General features: G+C 38.1%; 3 protein-coding genes across 7 annotated transcripts; all 3 read left to right on the top strand.

The window, feature by feature from the left end:
* Positions 1-1,586: 1,586 nt before the first annotated feature.
* On the top strand, positions 1,587-3,387 carry LOC130522986 (uncharacterized). Of its 2 annotated transcripts, none has more exons than XM_057027914.1 (5): positions 1,587-1,737; positions 1,815-2,501; positions 2,890-3,006; positions 3,084-3,121; positions 3,203-3,387. In XM_057027914.1, the coding sequence occupies exons 1-5, from the start codon at positions 1,692-1,694 to the stop codon at positions 3,293-3,295; spliced, it is 981 nt and encodes a 326-aa protein (XP_056883894.1). In that variant the 5' UTR covers positions 1,587-1,691; the 3' UTR covers positions 3,296-3,387. The 2 variants fall into 2 exon arrangements, with proteins under 2 accessions (XP_056883894.1, XP_056883895.1); XM_057027915.1 differs by having other exon boundaries at positions 1,685-1,737; positions 2,305-2,501.
* A 596-nt stretch (positions 3,388-3,983) lies between these two features.
* LOC130522985 (uncharacterized) lies at positions 3,984-5,698 on the top strand. 2 transcript variants are annotated; one of them, XM_057027913.1, is made up of 5 exons: positions 3,984-4,131; positions 4,273-4,908; positions 4,976-5,092; positions 5,160-5,203; positions 5,256-5,698. In XM_057027913.1, exons 1-5 carry the CDS (start codon positions 4,080-4,082, stop codon positions 5,334-5,336), a joined length of 930 nt encoding a protein of 309 aa, XP_056883893.1. In that variant the 5' UTR covers positions 3,984-4,079; the 3' UTR covers positions 5,337-5,698. The 2 variants fall into 2 exon arrangements, with proteins under 2 accessions (XP_056883893.1, XP_056883892.1); XM_057027912.1 differs by having other exon boundaries at positions 3,985-4,131; positions 5,285-5,698.
* Positions 5,699-11,667: 5,969 nt separating this feature from the next.
* On the top strand, positions 11,668-14,485 carry LOC130523092 (uncharacterized). Of its 3 annotated transcripts, XM_057028064.1 has the most exons (6): positions 11,668-12,120; positions 12,382-12,578; positions 12,672-13,367; positions 13,481-13,609; positions 13,693-13,730; positions 14,168-14,484. In XM_057028064.1, the coding sequence occupies exons 2-6, from the start codon at positions 12,515-12,517 to the stop codon at positions 14,270-14,272; spliced, it is 1,032 nt and encodes a 343-aa protein (XP_056884044.1). In that variant the 5' UTR covers positions 11,668-12,120; positions 12,382-12,514; the 3' UTR covers positions 14,273-14,484. The 3 variants fall into 3 exon arrangements, with proteins under 3 accessions (XP_056884044.1, XP_056884043.1, XP_056884045.1); XM_057028063.1 differs by lacking the exon at positions 11,668-12,120 and having other exon boundaries at positions 12,191-12,578; XM_057028065.1 differs by lacking the exons at positions 11,668-12,120; positions 13,693-13,730 and having other exon boundaries at positions 12,191-12,578; positions 14,168-14,485.
* Positions 14,486-18,209: the final 3,724 nt, after the last annotated feature.

The raw sequence follows: 18,209 nt of genomic DNA, 5'->3' as shown, positions 1-18,209 counted from the left end.
TTCAGCTCTTCCTCTGCTCCCACCTGCTGCTCAAGGTTTTGTCCATTTTCAAGTGAGGCTTTCCTTGCAACCTTTGCCTGTTAAGACCTGGGATCTCTATTTCTGCAAAACACTTCAAGACAATCTTGATTTTAAGACATACAATAAAAATAAAATTGAGCTCATTTAAATTACAATCAGGGCAGACTGGATCAAAACATTGCCTGTGGTATTTTGGACAGGACCGATCCACCAAATTCAATAATGCACACCTAGTGGACAATCCTCTTTGGGTATTGTTTTTGTTAATTGCAAAGTTTAAGCCTCTCGATAAAACTGACATTTCCTTTTCTATGGGTGCATAAGTTGCATACCCATGCAACTTTCTGCCTATTTGGTTTACCACATATAACACGTTCACACATTTTGCCAATATCCAAAGTGGGCCAACAGTAAAGGAAGAGAAGACGCCATACAAGTTGAGAAGAACAAAAAGAAAAGAAACAAAAACTCAGATAAGATGAATATGAAGCCCTTAAGATCTCCATCAAGCAGAATAGACCAAAGCCTAACCATGCTTGCACAGTTGTGTCCTTGGACCTTCAACCCAAGTGAGCAATAAATAAATACGATGGTGCAAGACCATGAACAACCTTATATGTGAGCAGGACCTGGGCCAGTTGTATAGACTTTAATGACTTGTTCAGTAACAGAATAAGTGAACAAAGTGAATTTACAGTAATCCAGCTCAGAAGAAATAGACAGTGCCTAAATTTAGCTATGTAGCTCAGGTGATAAAAGGCGGTCCTTGAAATGTGCTTAACATGTGTCCAAAGACATATCTTGAATCGAATCATATCAAATCAAATATCAAGGATCCTTATGGGGGTGCTGCAGGTAATGCTCTTTTGTCCCTTCAGAATGAAGCAAAGAGAAAAGAAAAAAAAAAACCTCAATAATAAAGATGTGCACTGCAGAGCTTTGGTGGAATAAACTACATAATTGGGACAAATTATCTTTCACTTCAGAAATAAGGTCATAAAGGACATCATATTTTTACAAATCACAAAGATGGTTTTGTTCTCCACTGTGCGAAACAGAAGTTTAAGAAGTGTTGCAACAATATTAGTGGTTTTAGAGTCAGTGTTGCCAAAAGGAAGTTGAGGTATCTTCACTCACTGTGCACTCTAGATGAAATAGGGAAAATGTTTAGCCGCAGTTGATCAAGGCTCAAATAATGTCAAAGAATGCAGTCACAGAAGTCCACTCAGAGGAAGAAAATTTTTAACAGGACACTCCAAGTAATGAGTGCATATAAAAAAATAGACCAAACTGGGACCAACGTCTGCTTTTTGCATTGATAGAAAGTAAAGGGAGAATAGTCACCTTACATGACAAATGGTACCATTAATGTACAAAGGACATTGCTTAAAACAAACAAGTGTCCTGTGACGTGAATTAAAACTGTATTTTTAACTGTTTACCACAATTGACCATTTTGAACCACTGAAATACCTGATTTCAAACTACACTCTTCATCATTTTCTTTACCACATTTCAAGCAAATCTTTCACCTTTATTGACATGTGATCGTGTTTCCTGTATGTCACTCCCTCAAGTTATTTCAGGCTACCAATCAGATACATGCGCAGCATTTATTCAGTGTACAAAGACCAAGTTTTCTCTTCAATCAGCCCAACTCTTTGAGCAAGATGACATCTGCAAAGTTTTTCTTCTTGATGTGTTTGGCGAATCTTGGTGAGGATGTTTAAGATTTAAATTTCTAAAATTCATGAGGTAACCTGCCTTCTTTGCGATTTACTGTTGCATTTCAGCTCAGCCAGCTACAATGGAATTTTCTCCATCTTTGAATCGGAAGACCAATTTTATTTTGGTCAAACCTGGACAGAACCTGACTTTGCCGTGCCATGACAAGGATGATGTTTCTACCAGGATTTATTGGTTTAATCAAGTTCCAGGGCAGAAGCCAAAGCTGATATGCAGCTACTACATATTAGCTCAACGTTGGGCATTTTTTAATGACTTCAAAACCAATCCACGTTTCCAAATACATCCTGGTAACAAAGGAGCTAATCTGACAATATCAGATTTGGAGTTATCAGACTCAGCCACCTATTACTGTGTAAATCAGTATTTATATGTATTTGACTTTCGAGAAGGTTATAAAGTCATTGTAGAGGGTTCAGGGTTGACCATAGATCAGTCAGCATCACAGTCTATCCAAGCAGGAGGTTCTGTGACGCTGAATTGTACAGTACATACTGGGTGGACTTGTGATGGGGATCACACTGTTTACTGGTTCAGAAACTCTGGACAATCTCAACTGGGACTCATGTACAGCCATACAGGCAGGAATAAGCAGTGTGAGAGGAAAACCAACACCTGTCTCTACAGCTTCCCCATGAAGAACCTGAACACTTCTCAGACTGGGACCTACTATTGTGCTGTTGCAGCATGTGGACACATTCTGTTTGGAGATGGAACCAAGCCGGACATTAACAGTGAGTAAAATAAAAAAAAATACAAAAAAAAGAACTTTAAATCACACTTGACTGTGACATAGACCTGGTCTCAGACTTGAAACAGGTTTGCAAACGCACTATGGATGTGGAGCAATTCTGATTAAATGATGTGAGGGCCTCACAGAAATAAGATGTTCTGCTGCGTTTGAACAGAAAATATTGCTTCTGAGAGACTGTGATTTTTTTGTTTATTTAATTAAGACATTTAAGCTTCCTTTGACAGTTTAATTTGTGCTATCGTTGTGTGCTACCACGTGCAAGCAGCTATTGAGAATGTATTATGTTATGTTATCTTAAATTGAACTTGAATTTAATTACCTTAATTGTGTGTAATTTTAAGCCTGTCTGCTGCTGTGTGCATCTACAGATTATAAAGACCTTCAGGTCTTGGTTTTCCTCCTGTGTGGTGCATCATCATTCAGCACCATTTTGGTAGTTTGTATGGCTTTCTCGGTGTGTATGATGAACAATGGGCATTGTGAAGGTATAATCAATTACACTTAATGTGTTCATTTATGGTGTGATTTTACAATTTTTAAGCTTCAGTTTTATTTTTTTCAGAATCTGACGAAAGACTTTTGCCTCTGTCCAGACTGAAGGTAATTTTTACAGTACTATTCAGAATTAATTAGATTTTTTGAATATTAGTAAGACACTGATTTTATTGTTGTCATTGACAGGATTGTCCAGATGCAGATGGTTCTGTTTTGTGGAAGAAGATGAACAGAGAACATACCTGGACTGAATGTGTTTACTTCAGTGTAAAGCAGTAGAAAAGAAAGATGACCATTTTGAACAGTTTTACTTATCTTGCTGTAGTTAAGAAAAAACTCACAGAATAAAAAAAAAAAAAGTCCACCCCTGATTGATTTATTGATGTCTGATTTATTGTTTATGTGGCTATTCGATTCTACACTGCACTGATCGGGATGTTCAGGTTCCTTGGTACTTGGTGAAGGGCTAGACAAAGCACAGTTCCCAAAGAATATCATAGACAAAAGAGAAATCTTTAAAAAAAAATATTGAATGAATGAATGATCGATCTCGTCCTTGCCCATCTGGGCCCTTGGTATTTCTCCAGCTTCTCATTTTCTTTCTTTCTGATGTTAAACAAACAAAAACAACCCCAAATACAACAGTACAAAAACGAATTAAAAACAAACATCCTACACACTTACATCTGTAGCATTGAGTGTAGTTGTAGTTGTGTTGACCTGTGCACTTATTGGCTAATGTCTGATTCCTGAAAAATATAGATGCATTATGTTTTCTCAAAGTATTAAAATAAATTTACCAATTGAGTTCCAAGGGTCACCGTAAGATCACATTTTCTATTTCTGGTTTCAGAGAGCACTTATAACATTTTCAGGAACTTTTCCATGAGAGCTGGGGGAAAAAAAAGATCAACATGATGTCATGAGGTCTCAGAGAAGCTCATACTCTTGTTTCCTTAATAAGGCATACAAAGACACCAGGTCGGCCAATCACAGCCATTCAGTAAACTTAGGCTTGAGTGGAGGAAAGGACAAAATTAGTTTCATTCAGCACAGCAACACAATGGTATTTACGTTTTTTTCCTATCTGGTATTTGTGATTGCTGGGAAGATGGGTAAGTGATTTATTATTCTTGTATTATCTATCTAATATTCACGACTCTTAGCACTGGAACATTCTCATTTCTATTTTTAATATGGAAAGAAACAAACAACCCTCAAAATAATTCATAGCTTTGTTTGTTCTGTTTTTTCAGGTGAGATGACTGTTCTGATGGTTGATAAAGACAAAAACTTTACAGCAGCTATTGGTGACAGTGTAACTTTGGAATGTTTCATCAGATCTGATTTTGTAGCAAAGTATTATTGGTATAAAGAAATAATGGGAGACTTTCCAAGGCTTGTGTCGAGCTTCTATACCTTTAAAGAAAGTGCAAAGTTTTATGATGAATTTGTTAACAATTCACGTTTTGCACTGGATGCAAAGAAAAACCAAAATCACTTGATGATTGCCAATTTACAGCACTCTGATACAGGAACGTACTACTGCGCTAGTAGCTTTTCAGAAAAACTTGAATTCAAAGATGGAATTACAATCATCATAAAGGGTTCAGGTTTGAACATCCCAGTCTTTATCCAGAGACCAGAATATCACTTGAATCAGTCAGAAGGTGCTGTTAGGTTCAACTGCACTGCACATGGCAGAGCCATTGACCAAGAACACGGTGCATACCAGCTGAGAACATCTGAAAAATCTGATCCAGGAGCTCTTTACACATGGAAAAACAACACTTGTTTCTACAGTTTGCCAGCAAACAACCTGGCTGTTGATTGTGCTGTTGTAACATGTGGACACTTTCTAAAGCTACCCCAAAAGCCACCCGGAGCGGAGGGTGAGTCGGTTTCATCTAAGAAATTAAATATGAGACAATGCATCATCTAATCTCTCTGAATCTGCAGATGGTTATCTTAATCTGTATATTCTGAGTGGAGCGTTGGCGTTCACCACCATTCTGGCCAGTTTCATGGCTGTCTTACTGTGCAATATCTACAAGAGCCAAAGCGGCCGCAGTGGAGGTAAAAGTTTTTGTGAACTTAAAGTAAATAAAACACAATGACACAATGTCGGTTTGTTTTGTTTCAGGAAGTACCTTGAGATATTCAGATGATCCTACCACAAATGAAGAGGTACTTGTTATCTATATTAATAAAAACATCCTGATTGCTGTGCATCATATAGGTATTTCCTATTTTCTGTTTCAACAAAAGGGCCACACAAATGAGGATGTTCTCCACTATGCTGCTTTACGGACGAGTATGACCGACAGACCAAAGAGACAGATGGGAGCCATTAACGAAGAATGTGTGTACGGAAGAGTAAAGCATCATCGCTAAACATGTTTCAGCTTTGGGTAAATGATTATGTACATTGTTGTGTTTAAGAGTTTATTATTTTGTTTCATTTTATTTTGTTTTTGTTTGTATCAGTTGCTTATGCATTGTGGAGTTTTATAGCAAATAAGGAAATCCATATGTTGCTCAATTTTTTTTTCGGTAATCAGGTTTTAGGTTTGCAGTTTATCAATAAACTGCAAAATCCAAAAACTATCAATAAAAATCTATAGTAGCTCAAACAAAGTTACTGTTTAAATATACTTTATTTGAATAAAGCATATAAGAAGATTATTTTTTTTTTCTTTTGTTTCTTAACTTGATTTTTAGATTTGCCGCAAAGGTTTCAGTGGTCAACAGACACCTCTCAGCTTTGTAACAATTGACGTTACAAAGTGCTGCAAACTTTTCAGTGGAAACTTTGAGTCTAACTAGAACCCTGGAAGACCACCATGTGGCCGCCTCATGTTAAGATTAAGATTAAGATGTACTTTATTCATCCCCGCAGGGAAATTGAAATGTATTAGCAACCTATACAAAGTATAGAAACAGAATAAATAAATACAAATAAGATTAGAACGTTATAAGCATATATACAGCATATATATAAGCATATATATATGTATGTATGTGTGTGTGTGTATATATATATATATATATGTATGTGTGTGTATATATGGGGCTTTGCATTTTCAAATGCCACAGTATGGTCTTGGGCTTATTTATCTTCTAAACATTACTTAAAGCATAGCTAAAAAATTCAGACTATTAATATCTGATGCTACATTCAAGAGTCCTTAAAATATTGTAAAGAACATATACAAGAATACATTTGTAAATAGCTGTAAAGGTTTGTGTCGAGGTGCCAAGAACAGGATGAGAGCCATATACAGTTTTGTCATTTACTTATTACAATGCAAAATCAGCTGATACAGTAAACTTTGTTGTTTTAGACATCTTGCTCGTGTTTGAGCTGTGCAAAGGTGAGTTGTCCAAACTGAAAAATTAAAGTGAGGTTCCTGATTAGCAGTTAAGGTTCCTGTGGTGTCACATTCACTCTTTTGTGAATTTGGTGCAGTGTGATGTAAGAACTATGATACAAAAGCAGAGTAAAAGTCTGCACCATCACAGTTCCCACAGTACCCCCTCAAAAAACTAAAAATCACAGGATAAGAGGAAAAGACATAATACTAGCTCTATTTGTGAATATGATGTTAATTTAATGTTGCTATTGGTGCAAAACAAGCTCCAAAACAAAAGAGCAACCCCAAAAAACAAATCCCGACATAATTATAAACCATTCTGATGATATATGATTTAGTATGTGTGTCTTTATTTATGCGGTGTCTTTGTGGTTTCTGTCAGGATGTCAAACACAAGAATAGTCAGTTGAGGAATAAAGTGTTATGATTCAGTTTATTTGTTAGTTTTATTCCTGCTTTCCCCCCTACCTATATCCATCATTAACAGAACTGTGCCAAACAAACATAAATATCTCTAAATCTAAATCACATCTCTCATATTTTGAGTGAGAGGAGAGGTAGGTGCAGCGTTTCATCTATAGAATGTGCATGTTGTGCCATTATAAGAGCAAAAACCGACATCGAAATTTTCCAAGATTTCATTTTAATGCCAAATTGGCATATAATATCGGCAGGCTGATAATATTGGACATCTTTAATTTTTATATTGTGAGACACTCACTTGACGAGGCACAGCGGTGTGCCTCACCCACGGTACAAATTACTAGGGCAAGGGGGAGCCAGGACGCCAGGTCAGTGTGGGGTTGATTTCATCATCACCCCCCAATATCAAGATTGGCTTTGCATGTAGAGAGGAGGCACTTTACAGAGCTCTGCCGCTTTTTCTAACCACAGAGCTTTACCTTGTATAAAAGTCGCTTTACAGCAAATTTTACAAATCAGCCGCTTGTGCAACTGTCACATTTTAGTGTTGATGCATGTGTGTGTTGGTAGGGACTATGATGGACCGCTTTCGCGTGGGTGAGGCTACCTGACTGGCGGCACCACTAAATGTTCCTCACTCTGTCGCAGCCAATGAAATAACGACACAATGGCGGGTTATCATAGCTCTGAATACATCTCAGAGTCGAACCTCTCATAAACAAAATGTGAAGTAATTTAAAATTGTTTTTTATTAATGCTACCATATGTGTAGTATATTGAAATATTTATATTTTCACTATATTAAAATAAAATGGTAAATATTGCTAGGGACTATTTTGTATTCCCCAAACACTGATCGTGATATATCCCTACCACCATCCCTATATAAACCTACACCCATGGTGTGTGTGTGGGGGTGTGTCGGCTAAACACTGAAACAGAAACTTCAGTGGCACCAAGTGGAATTATATAGATTACACAGCCCCAAACATGTCTTTTTCAAAGCCTGCAGTGAAGAGAAAGGTGGTTGATGAGCACAGACAATTTTTATTTTTTATTATTATTATTATTATTATTGATTAAGAAAATAAATCACTCATTAATTCTTAAGTTGTTCATTTATTTTTTATCTTAGTTTGTGTAAAAAAAATAAAGATATTTGCAAACATTGGAATGTTTTTATCAGAGCTTTTCTTGTGGAAACCCTGATGCGGCCCAGCCTCTCCCAGACTCTGCCTCCAGCGGCCCCCAGGAAATTGAGTTTGAGGCCACTGTTCTGGAAAGAAAAGATAGTCCCTTCCACCTTTGGAAAGGACTTTGCAAGCATTGAAGGAGGATGAACCCTTGCATGGTATGTGGCACTAGTAGAAATTAAAGAGTATAAGAGAGTGGAACAACATACCCAGGTAGGTAGTTGGCATAGTGTACAGCAACAGCTTTGAAAACTTTTGTGTTTTTTTTCTGAAGATGTGCAAATGGGTCTCTATAATACAGACAACTCAGTGTCAATAAAGACAATCCATGAATAGCTTGCATGTTAGACTCATCAGAACAGATGTTTACATACTATGGTGCAAATCTCAGAATTGAAGTTTCTATTACGGGCAGTATTGCCTGCTGGAAAGGTAGACTTATCATACCAAAGGCTCAACAGAATTGACTTTGAGGGAAATTATCCTACACCCATCAAAACTAAAATAATAAACCCACTGTTGGCTGTGAGGGGGCGTGACATGCTGAATGATGCTATGTTCAAGGCAACTCGGAAATATGACACAAATTGACAACGTGAGTGTAACATCCGGGACAAGCATCGTGGTTGTTGGCTTAAAATCCACAAGTCCACCAGCCACCCTCACACACGAGCCCATCTAGCGATGAGTCAGTTTTACAGCTTTGTTTTGATTAGATTTAACTTGGGAAAAACACATTCACGGGATGTTTTTGAATGAGGTAACACTAGTACAGCAAGGATAAACTCTCCCAGTTCCCTAGACACCTTTTTCCCACCAAAGTCCTCTAAAGTGCAGAGATGATGCCAGAATTCATCCACAGTCATTGTCTTAGAGACTTCATCCAGGATCTCAAGAGGCAACCTCCTCCACTGGTCATCAATGCCTTAGCATCTGTCAAGTCGATCAGACATGACAATACTCTCTGGAAACAGAGAGGGATATTCTGCTTGTGCTCTGGCATCAGTGGAACTGCTAGAAGATAGGCATGCAGTGTAGGTCAAGAGGGCATCATCAAAGTCAAAACGTGTCTTCATTTCTCCAAAGGCAACCTGGAAGAAATGTTTGTCAGCACATCAAGAAATCTGTTAGGATGGATGATCTGAAGTTTGACTGCTGGACTTGCTGCATCACTTTGTGTTGCGTGGTAAGATCAGATTCAGGGCTGTGTTAGCCCTGAAAGTCGCATGAAGGTCAATAGTAGTTCCCTGTAAGTCTCATGTGTCTTGCACCTCAGTGTTGTAATAACACACACTTGTGCAGACCATGACAGGAAGCAGTTATACAGAGGGCCTCATCATTCAGAGCTTGGTAAATATTCTCTAAGCATTCAGTCTGGTGTCAATCGACTAGTCAGTGTCAAATACCAAGGGTTTCACACTAGGCGGACAATTGTTTGACAACTTCAATCTGTGACCGCTTTCGTATCTGGGGGGCCTCAATGATTTATGTGGTCCAACACGATAAAAATCTTGGAGTTCACAGTTCTCCTAGCAGTGTTTTTAAAATACTGCTACCACGGTCTCTGCAGGTAATATTATTTGTATTTGTGTTGCCATTCTTTTTTGCTGTGGTTTTTGAAAACTTTCATCTCGACCTCTAGCTCTGTGTTACAACACCAACAGAAGGCTTTACTGTCACTGCCTGCAACAGGCTTCAGCCAACTAGCAGAAATGGTTGGCTTTGCCGCTCTTTAGGGCATGTCTGCTTGTGGTGATGCTGCTTACTTTCACAACAGCCCTCATTCCTCATCACCATCTCTTTTCATTCTCCTCACTACTGATATCGCCTTTGCTTGTGTATTTTTAACCCGTGCCGTAATCTTTTCCTCTCATCTGTCACCATGTGATTTTTTTCATGTCTGCCGCACTTATGCTTTGACTTTTTTTTGTTGGCTCGACTACTTTCTGTGGGTTGCAGTCTATGTGTGAGGCTCAGGAAGTTTGTTCCACAAGTGAGGACTATAGTAAATAAAAGCATCTTCACCTTGTTTGTGTGTGACTGTAGGAACCATGACTAAACCTCTTCATGAGGACGTTTAGCTTAAGGTTCAGTGTGTACTTTTTCAAGGTCACTCCGCTCTTTTTGTCCGTGGGGCTGCAAAACAGGAAGTCTCTGCAGAGTTTATGTTCAAAGCTGACCACAAAGAAGTAACAACAAAATATGTTCCATTGTAGCACCGCTTGCTCAAGAAAGATTCCGTGGTGATCAAGTGAGTGAGTGAGTCAAGTTCATTTCACAAGAAAAGAGGAACACAATCAACATGGGCCAGTAGCAAATACAACATAGTAACATGCAAGGGGTATATATTATGATTGAAAAGGCTTCATGTCAGGAGGTTTTCCATCTGGACCCTAAGACTTTTCATAAAAAATTCACTGTTGTGAATATTCAGACAATCTAATTTACCAGTTATTAAACCAATGGGGGCAAGATTTATTGGCGTAAGAGAGAAGTCAACCCCTCTTTCTCAAATTTGCCACAGAAGACCCAGAATATTAATAACCTTAGCACTTTCTACTTCAATTGATTAAAAAGATTCTCTTTGTCTTATGCAGTATTTATGGTGTTCAGCATTTGTCCTTTACAGGTTAGTGTTCTCGTTTTCCACACATCCTGTTTTATTCTGAAATCTGGTGTGATTTTTTTTTCTTCCTGTCACGTATCCCATCTGTGATTGGACTGCCCACCTTAATGTCTTCCACCTGTGTCCCATTGGCTTCCTCCAACTCATGTAGATAAGCTGTGTTTCACTGCCTTTCTGTGTCAAATCATCTTGTTGTTACATGCGACCTTCCAAACAATTTCTTCTAACTCTTACCCAGAAAGTGTTTGACTGGAATTCTGTTTTGACAGCCGACTCTGATTGTGACTTTGTATCTGTGCCTGATTAATGGATTTGGACCAAATAAACAGACTTTGATTTAACTCAAATCTGATTCTCTTCCGTTGTGTCCGAGCTTTTGCATACTGAGCCTGATAGGAGCGCGAATAGCTTCTACTATCATTAAGCTTGTCAGAACTGAAGAAACTTTTTCAATGGTTGACACGATTCTCTACGCGACCATGAAATATTGCATGAAATTAGAAACCACTCCAATCTCCTGGGGCAGGGAAACATAATGACTTACCAAAGGACACCAACATCAAGAGCTTTCTGTGCATTTTATTAGCTCTCCATTGACTCCATCAAGACAAACAATTCATGAATCAACAATCCAATGTCTGCACTTCAGGCCTTGGCTCCAGTAGCAGCATAAATAGTCTCAACTCCCAGCATTAGTCAAACCTGAAAAAGTCTCATACATGAGGGGTCCTATGTCTTCCAGTTTTCGTCCACTGATGATGCTACACCTTGGAGAATTACACATAATCAAGAAAGCCTATCTGTTAAAACAGTTTGGCATAAGTTTTAGGTCTGGTGCCTTAGAATAAACACACTAGGCGTGAGAACTTAAGCAGACACTCTAGCTGCTAACTTGCACCTCCCCAGAAGAACACTGTGTTGTAGAAACAAGACCACAACCGCAGTGAGTGTTATACCTGTTTGCTATTTTTATTCCTGTCCACCGTGCTGTGATGGTCATACTTGGGCTTGACATTTACTCCTCCGTCTTGGTGATTTCAAACATGATGTTTTCTCAATGTCTTATTGTACAGGAGTCAAAATGTCTGATTTTACTGTCTTGACTTCAAGAGCAATGACAGTTTAAAAAACAAAAAAGAAAAAGAATGTTATAAATATGACATTGTGGTGATGTGAATGTTCTCTATATTAGCATACTCTGAGCACGTGTACGCAGCCGTGTTATCTCATTGCGTTATTGGCACAATATCACTTTACACAATATTGACATGACAACATTTAAGTAAACTTAAATAAAATTGCCATCAAAGCCATGAGAAGGAGAACGGATTGTGATTTTGTCCTCATCTGTTGGCATCCCCTGTGTGAGCTACTTCATTTCTTTGAAGTTCCTCGTACCTTTGTTGAGCTGGTATCTGCCACTGAAAAAGGAAGCAAGACAAAGATGCTAAGTTTCTTTAGGTTTGTTTTGAACACCTCCATCTAAAGGTAAGAAAATATAATCAAGTCCTTTTATTAAAATGCTTTTGTGTGACACATTTTCTGTTGTAACAGGTGGCTACTTAAAAACTTTACAAATTAATCCTGTTAGTCTTTCTGCTAAAAACTTGTGAAAGTTTCACAGAACTGTGGTGGAGGATTTCATACAGATAGCAGTGGTCCCCTGAAAATAAACAATGAGTTTAACATTACTTTACTTCCTGGTGTACTGAATTATACTCAGTTGTTTTTCATGCTGACTTTCATCAGATGGACTTGTAAACATTGGAGGAGGTGTGATCCAGTGGACATGTGTTCGCTGTTTTCAAACCAGGGCAGTCTGCCAAACATACTTATCGATGAGAGTAGTCCATAGGTAGAGGATCTCAGCATTAACCTAGACATGCTCATCACAATTGAATCGCTGAAGTTGGCTTCATATCTCTGTTTATTTTTATGGACTTTTGGTAAGTTTGATCATATTGAATATTTTAATAACTTCATTCTAAACATTTGCACTTGACTATTTTGGTAATTTTGTGGTTTATTTTTTCCTTCAGTCCTGACAGATGAAACATCCTCGTTTGTGCATCCAGTGAATAGTTTTGTATTTGCTAATATCGGGGAAAATGTGACACTGCAGTGTTCCCGTAAGGACGAGCCTGTAACAGCGTTCTTCTGGTACAAGCAAACTCAAGGAGACAAACCAAAGCTCATCTCTACATTTTATGAAGATGATGTCAATGTAGGCTTTAGCGAAGAGTTCAAGAACGGTCGCTTTTCAGGTAACATTACAGAGAAAAACTACCACCTGACAATTGCAAGTTTGAGCCCTTTAGACTCAGCAGTATATTACTGTGGCAGTAGCAGTATGCATGAATTTAAATTTGAAAAGATCTATATTGTCCATATTCCGATTTTACATTTGACCGTACCAGTAGAGGTCCATCAGTCACCATCAAAGTCTGTTCAGTCTGGAGGTTTTGTGACTCTGAACTGCAGAGTACATACTGGGACCTGTGAAGAGGAACACACAGTTTACTGGTTCAAGAAGTCAGGAGAGTCTGTACCAGAGCTCATTTACACCCATGGAGGCAAGAAAGAACAGTGTGAGAGAAAAAACACCTGTTTCTACAATTTGCCCATGAGAAACTTGAATACTTCCAAGGCTGGGACCTACTATTGTGCTGTTGCAACATGTGGACGAATTCTGTTTGGAAATGGAACCAAGCTGGACATTGGACAGTATGGACAGAGTAAGTGAAACAAAAGTTAAAGTAATTTTAAAAGTCAACTTGTTAGTGAGCAAAGCACAATTTTTACTTGAAACCATCCTCAAAAATGTTTAATTTTTCTTGCTTATCTGCAGACAGAGCCTCTTCTTCTGACAAACCTGTATATTTCTTGACTGGTGCTTTGGTATTCACCACCATACTGTGTGTTTTATTGGCTTTATCACTGTTTAAGCTGCACAAGAGGATCAGTTCCCAGAATACAGGTAAGCCCTTGTCTTTCAGTCAATTATACAACATTCTAATTTAAAACTTTTGTTGTTAGAATCTTTTTCACGTCTTTAAACAGGTACGCCAACAGATCCATCCTGTGATATGACTGGAAGTGTGAGTTTTATTATGATAATTTAAATACGAATGTGTCTTAAAAATCTATCAAATCATTCTTGCAAATTGTAATTGTAAGAAATTAACTCAGTAATACAACGTTCATTGCAGATATTGCAGCGATGTTCACTGAAATATTTTTGAGTTTTTTATGAAAGCTTGAAAGATGACTAATGTGTGATTACCGAAGTAGACACCATCCATTCAGTCATCTTCTCTCCATCTTTCTTTAATCGGAGTTGTGTCAGGGACATAGTAATTCAACATATAGCGTCATGCTGGAAATCAATGAGCATTTGCACTTTATGTAATGTATTTGCGAAGGATACTGATGTGATATTAACAGTATCATGAATGTACATCGGTTTAAAATTTGGTTTCAACAGTTTTTGTGGTCTAAAGTAGAGAGTGATTGTTTTTTCCTCTTTCATTACCAGGTTCAAGAGAAAAATCTCCATTATGCCAATATAAGCCACCAGAATCTTAACAAATCAAGAAGGATAACAGAGACCAGTAATTGTGTTTACTCTTTCATTCAGTGATGCTTCAAACGAACTCTTTACACTTTGTCACAACGATTCATCGGGTTGGACAAATAATCAAATGCGGGCTACATGTTTTGTCAGGCATTGTTGCATGTAAAGTTCTTAACAACTTATCTTGAGATTAGGAATATGTTTTATTTGTTGCTCCCAGAGAGGTTGTACAATAAAGACATTTTTAAAGGAAAAACAACAACAAGTCATTTAATACTTTAGATTAAAAGAAAACTCAATTAGAACACATCTTGAGGGATGGATTCAACATTTAGAACGCAGAAGACTTTTCTTGTAAGGATGTCCGACATAAGTTTGTTGGGGAGAAAGTGATCAGTTTTCTTCCCGTGCTGTTGCCATCAGAGGAATGAGACGAAAGCTTCAGTTTACTTGCTGCGAGGGCAACCACACGTCTGCAGTGTGAGCTATAAGTGTGGGCCCTGGTGAGGTTTATTCTTATACTAGCACACAAACATGTAAGATTACAATAAGCGTACGTGTAAGCGTCATATGATAAAGCATAAGCATCACATGATAAAACAAAGCATGATATATACAAAAGGAACATATAAGAAAATGGGGGATGGAGTGTCACAGGATGTTCAGGTTGTCCCCTGCTATCCCGAGGTAATAGAACATCAGCTAAAGTAGGTCAGGGTTCTGGTCAGGAGTGATAATAAGTAGTTACAGCATTGTTATATGAAGTTTGAACCTAACAAAGTTGCAGTCACTCTTAATGTGCATTCCTATGGAAGTTGCAACATATGATGATTCCAAATCAGCACAGAACACACGTCCTTGATGAAATCTACTAGATGATCTGTGGCCCTCTTTGTGATGTGCTCTGGGGTTTGGTTTTTTTGCTGGCTCTATGACTTCCAGATCTGTCACCATGCACAATCTATATGTGGGGCTGGTGCTGGTAATCACGGAAACTTCCCTTCATGGTTCACAAAAAAAGGCAATTACAACACCTTCACATAATTAGTAAATTCGATTTTTGGGCTTGTGGGGATCCATGAATGTAAAAAGATCCAAATGATCGTGCAAAATACGATAATTATTGTACATCAGGAAACACTAATAAGTAGAAACAGAAGTCATTACAGAGTTGAATACAGGAAGGAAGGCCTGCCGAAGTCTTGACTTGAGAAATTAAACACTTAAAGATTTTTTTAAAAAGATTCTTTAAATGTCAAATCCACAGTCCAAAGGTTTAACGAGTCAAATTTGTGTGAGACAAGATTAGGCCTATTGTCAGCAGCATTGCTAGTCTCAAGATCTATAGCTGGTGGATATAGTGTATGTGATAAAAGATGGGTGATAATTCACCTAGTCCTAAATTTTAATTCAAGATTGGATGTCCTACTAAATGCTTTCAATGGGACAAAATGGCCATGATTTCAATTTTACATAATAAAAAAGGCCATTCTTGTCCCATTCAGAAAACATACCTTCTTACTTTATCTTTTGAGCTGTTTCTTGTAGGTGTACATATTGCATGACTCAAATCCAGAACAACAGGGCCGCTTTTTTGGCCCCTGTGTGGTTACCGATCAACGATCAGTCTCACTTTAGGCAGGGCAAGTTTATTCATATAACACTATTCAGACACAAAGGCAATTCATAGTGCTTTTCAAGGCATAACATTAAAAAAAAAGAAATACATTATAACAAGGCAAATAAATTAGCATGAAATATAATTTAAGAAAATTCTATTAAAATAATGAAAATAAGAGAAGTAAATTATTATTTAAGGCCTGACTTAAAAGCATTGAATGTTTGAGTAGTCCTCAGATGCTGAGGAAGTTTGTTCCGCAAGAAAGGACGATAGTACATAAAAGCTGCTTCAACTTGTTTGTGACTGTGGACTTTTATATTGAGCTTCAGTGTGTACTTTTTCAAGGTCACTCCCCTTACTCCACCACACCGTGTGGCTGTCAACAGGATGTCTCTGCAGCGTTTTTGTTCAAAGCTGACCACAAAGAAGTAACAACATAATATGTTCCATTGTAGCGGTGTGCACTCAAGTAAGGTTCAGTTGTGATCAGTTATGTTAATTTCACAACAGAAGAGGAACACGATCAACGTGGGCCAGTAGCAACTACAACATAGCAGGACTCAACTAGTTCATCCAAATATGTGCATCAAGAGAGTGGTTTCATGTTGGCTTTCTGTTTTTACAAAGTCAAACTCATTAAATCAAACACAGAAGCTAGATAGTTTGAATGTGGTGTAGGAGAAGCCATCTGAGCCCGGCTAGGACACCATCATTAAACAGAGGGGAGGCCCGAGGTGTTTAGCAGTCTCCCCAAACAGCTAAAAACACATTCATCATGGGAGCAAATACTCCCACTATTCTCAAATCAACTACCCAGTGACAGCCCTTTAGATCTTTGCTGCAGTAGGAGCTGTCATGACCACTTATTGCTAAGAAAGCTTGTTCTTTACAAGTTTTCATCCTTGTCTCCCCACATCATTTTATTTTGAAGTCTGGTGTCATTTTCTTCTTCCTGTCAAACTTCCCACTTGTGTGATTGGACTGCCCGCCCAAACGTCTTCCACCTGTGTCTCCTCAAACTCATTTATATAAGCAGTGTTTCACTTCCGTTTGGTGTAAGATCATCTTGACATTAGTCGCGAGTCCCCGAAGTAAGGCATGTGGGGGATGTGACCAGAATGACCCACTTGATGTACACAACCCTCCAGAGGTTAAGAGACAAACAAATTATCAATCCACAATCAAGTAAAAAAACTTAAGGCCTTTGCTCGAGGAGCAGCATAAATATGTCAACTCCCACCAAGTTGTTCAGAACTTATAAAGCTTCATGCTTTAGAGGTGAATTATCTTCTGGTTTCCATCAACAGTCTATATGATTTCTCACTACACCTTGGAGAATTGCATATGCTCAAGAAAGCCTGGTGAAAGCTGTTGGTTTGAGAACGTAAGCAGACACCCAAGGTGCTAGCTTGCACTCCCCCAAAAGAACACTGTGCTGTAGAAACAACACCACAAGAGCAGTGGGCCTGACATTTTCCTTTCTGTCTTGGTGGTTTCAAACAGAAAGTCTTTACATTGTCTACTTGCACACCAGTCAAAATGTATGACTTAGTTCTCTTGACCTTGGTTTTCAAGAAACAAGAAAACAATTAAAAAAGAGAAATAATTCTAACGTTATCTACATTAGAGTATTCTGAGCATGTGTACACATCAGTGTTACCGCATTATTGGCGATATCACACATGCTTTAGGATATAGTGACAACCATTAATCAAATATTTATTTTAATTATTATTTTAAAGTACACATAAAACCTAAACACAAACTACTATAAAATGTCATTAGAAGGAACAACAGCAGTGGGACTGACTGACTGCATTTGTGTCCTCATCTGTTAACTCTGTCCTCTGTGTTATCTGCTTTATTATAAGTTGAGCTGGTAGCTACCAGTGAAACAGGAAGCTAGACAAAAGATGCCATGACTCCTTATGTTTGTTTTGTACACCTCCATCTAAAGGTAAGAAAACACAACTTTATTTAAATGCTTTTAGTACATGTACTACATGTTTTCTGTTGTATCAGGTGGCTAGTTCAACACTTTACAAAGTCCTCTTAGTCTTTCTGCTAAAAACATGTTAAGATTTCATAGAACTGTGGTGGAGGATTTTATATAGACATCAGTGGTGCCCTGAAAATAAACAATGAGTTTAACATTACTTCCTGCTGTACTCAAGCAGCTGCTTTTTCACATAAGCTAACTTTCATCAGATGGCCTTGACAACATTAGAGAAGGTGTGATCCACCTAACAAGTCTTCAATGTTTCCAAACTAGGAGTGAGTGTCACTTCTTCCTAGACAATCAACTTCACTTTTTGAATCATGAGTAGTGAATATATGGAGGATGTCAGCATTCATCTAGAGAGGTTCGTCACAATGGAATCA

Source organism: Takifugu flavidus, chromosome 3 (assembly GCF_003711565.1).
Source record: "Takifugu flavidus isolate HTHZ2018 chromosome 3, ASM371156v2, whole genome shotgun sequence".
Lineage (NCBI taxonomy): Eukaryota > Metazoa > Chordata > Actinopteri > Tetraodontiformes > Tetraodontidae > Takifugu > Takifugu flavidus.
This window is presented reverse-complemented; position numbering and strand designations above follow the sequence as displayed.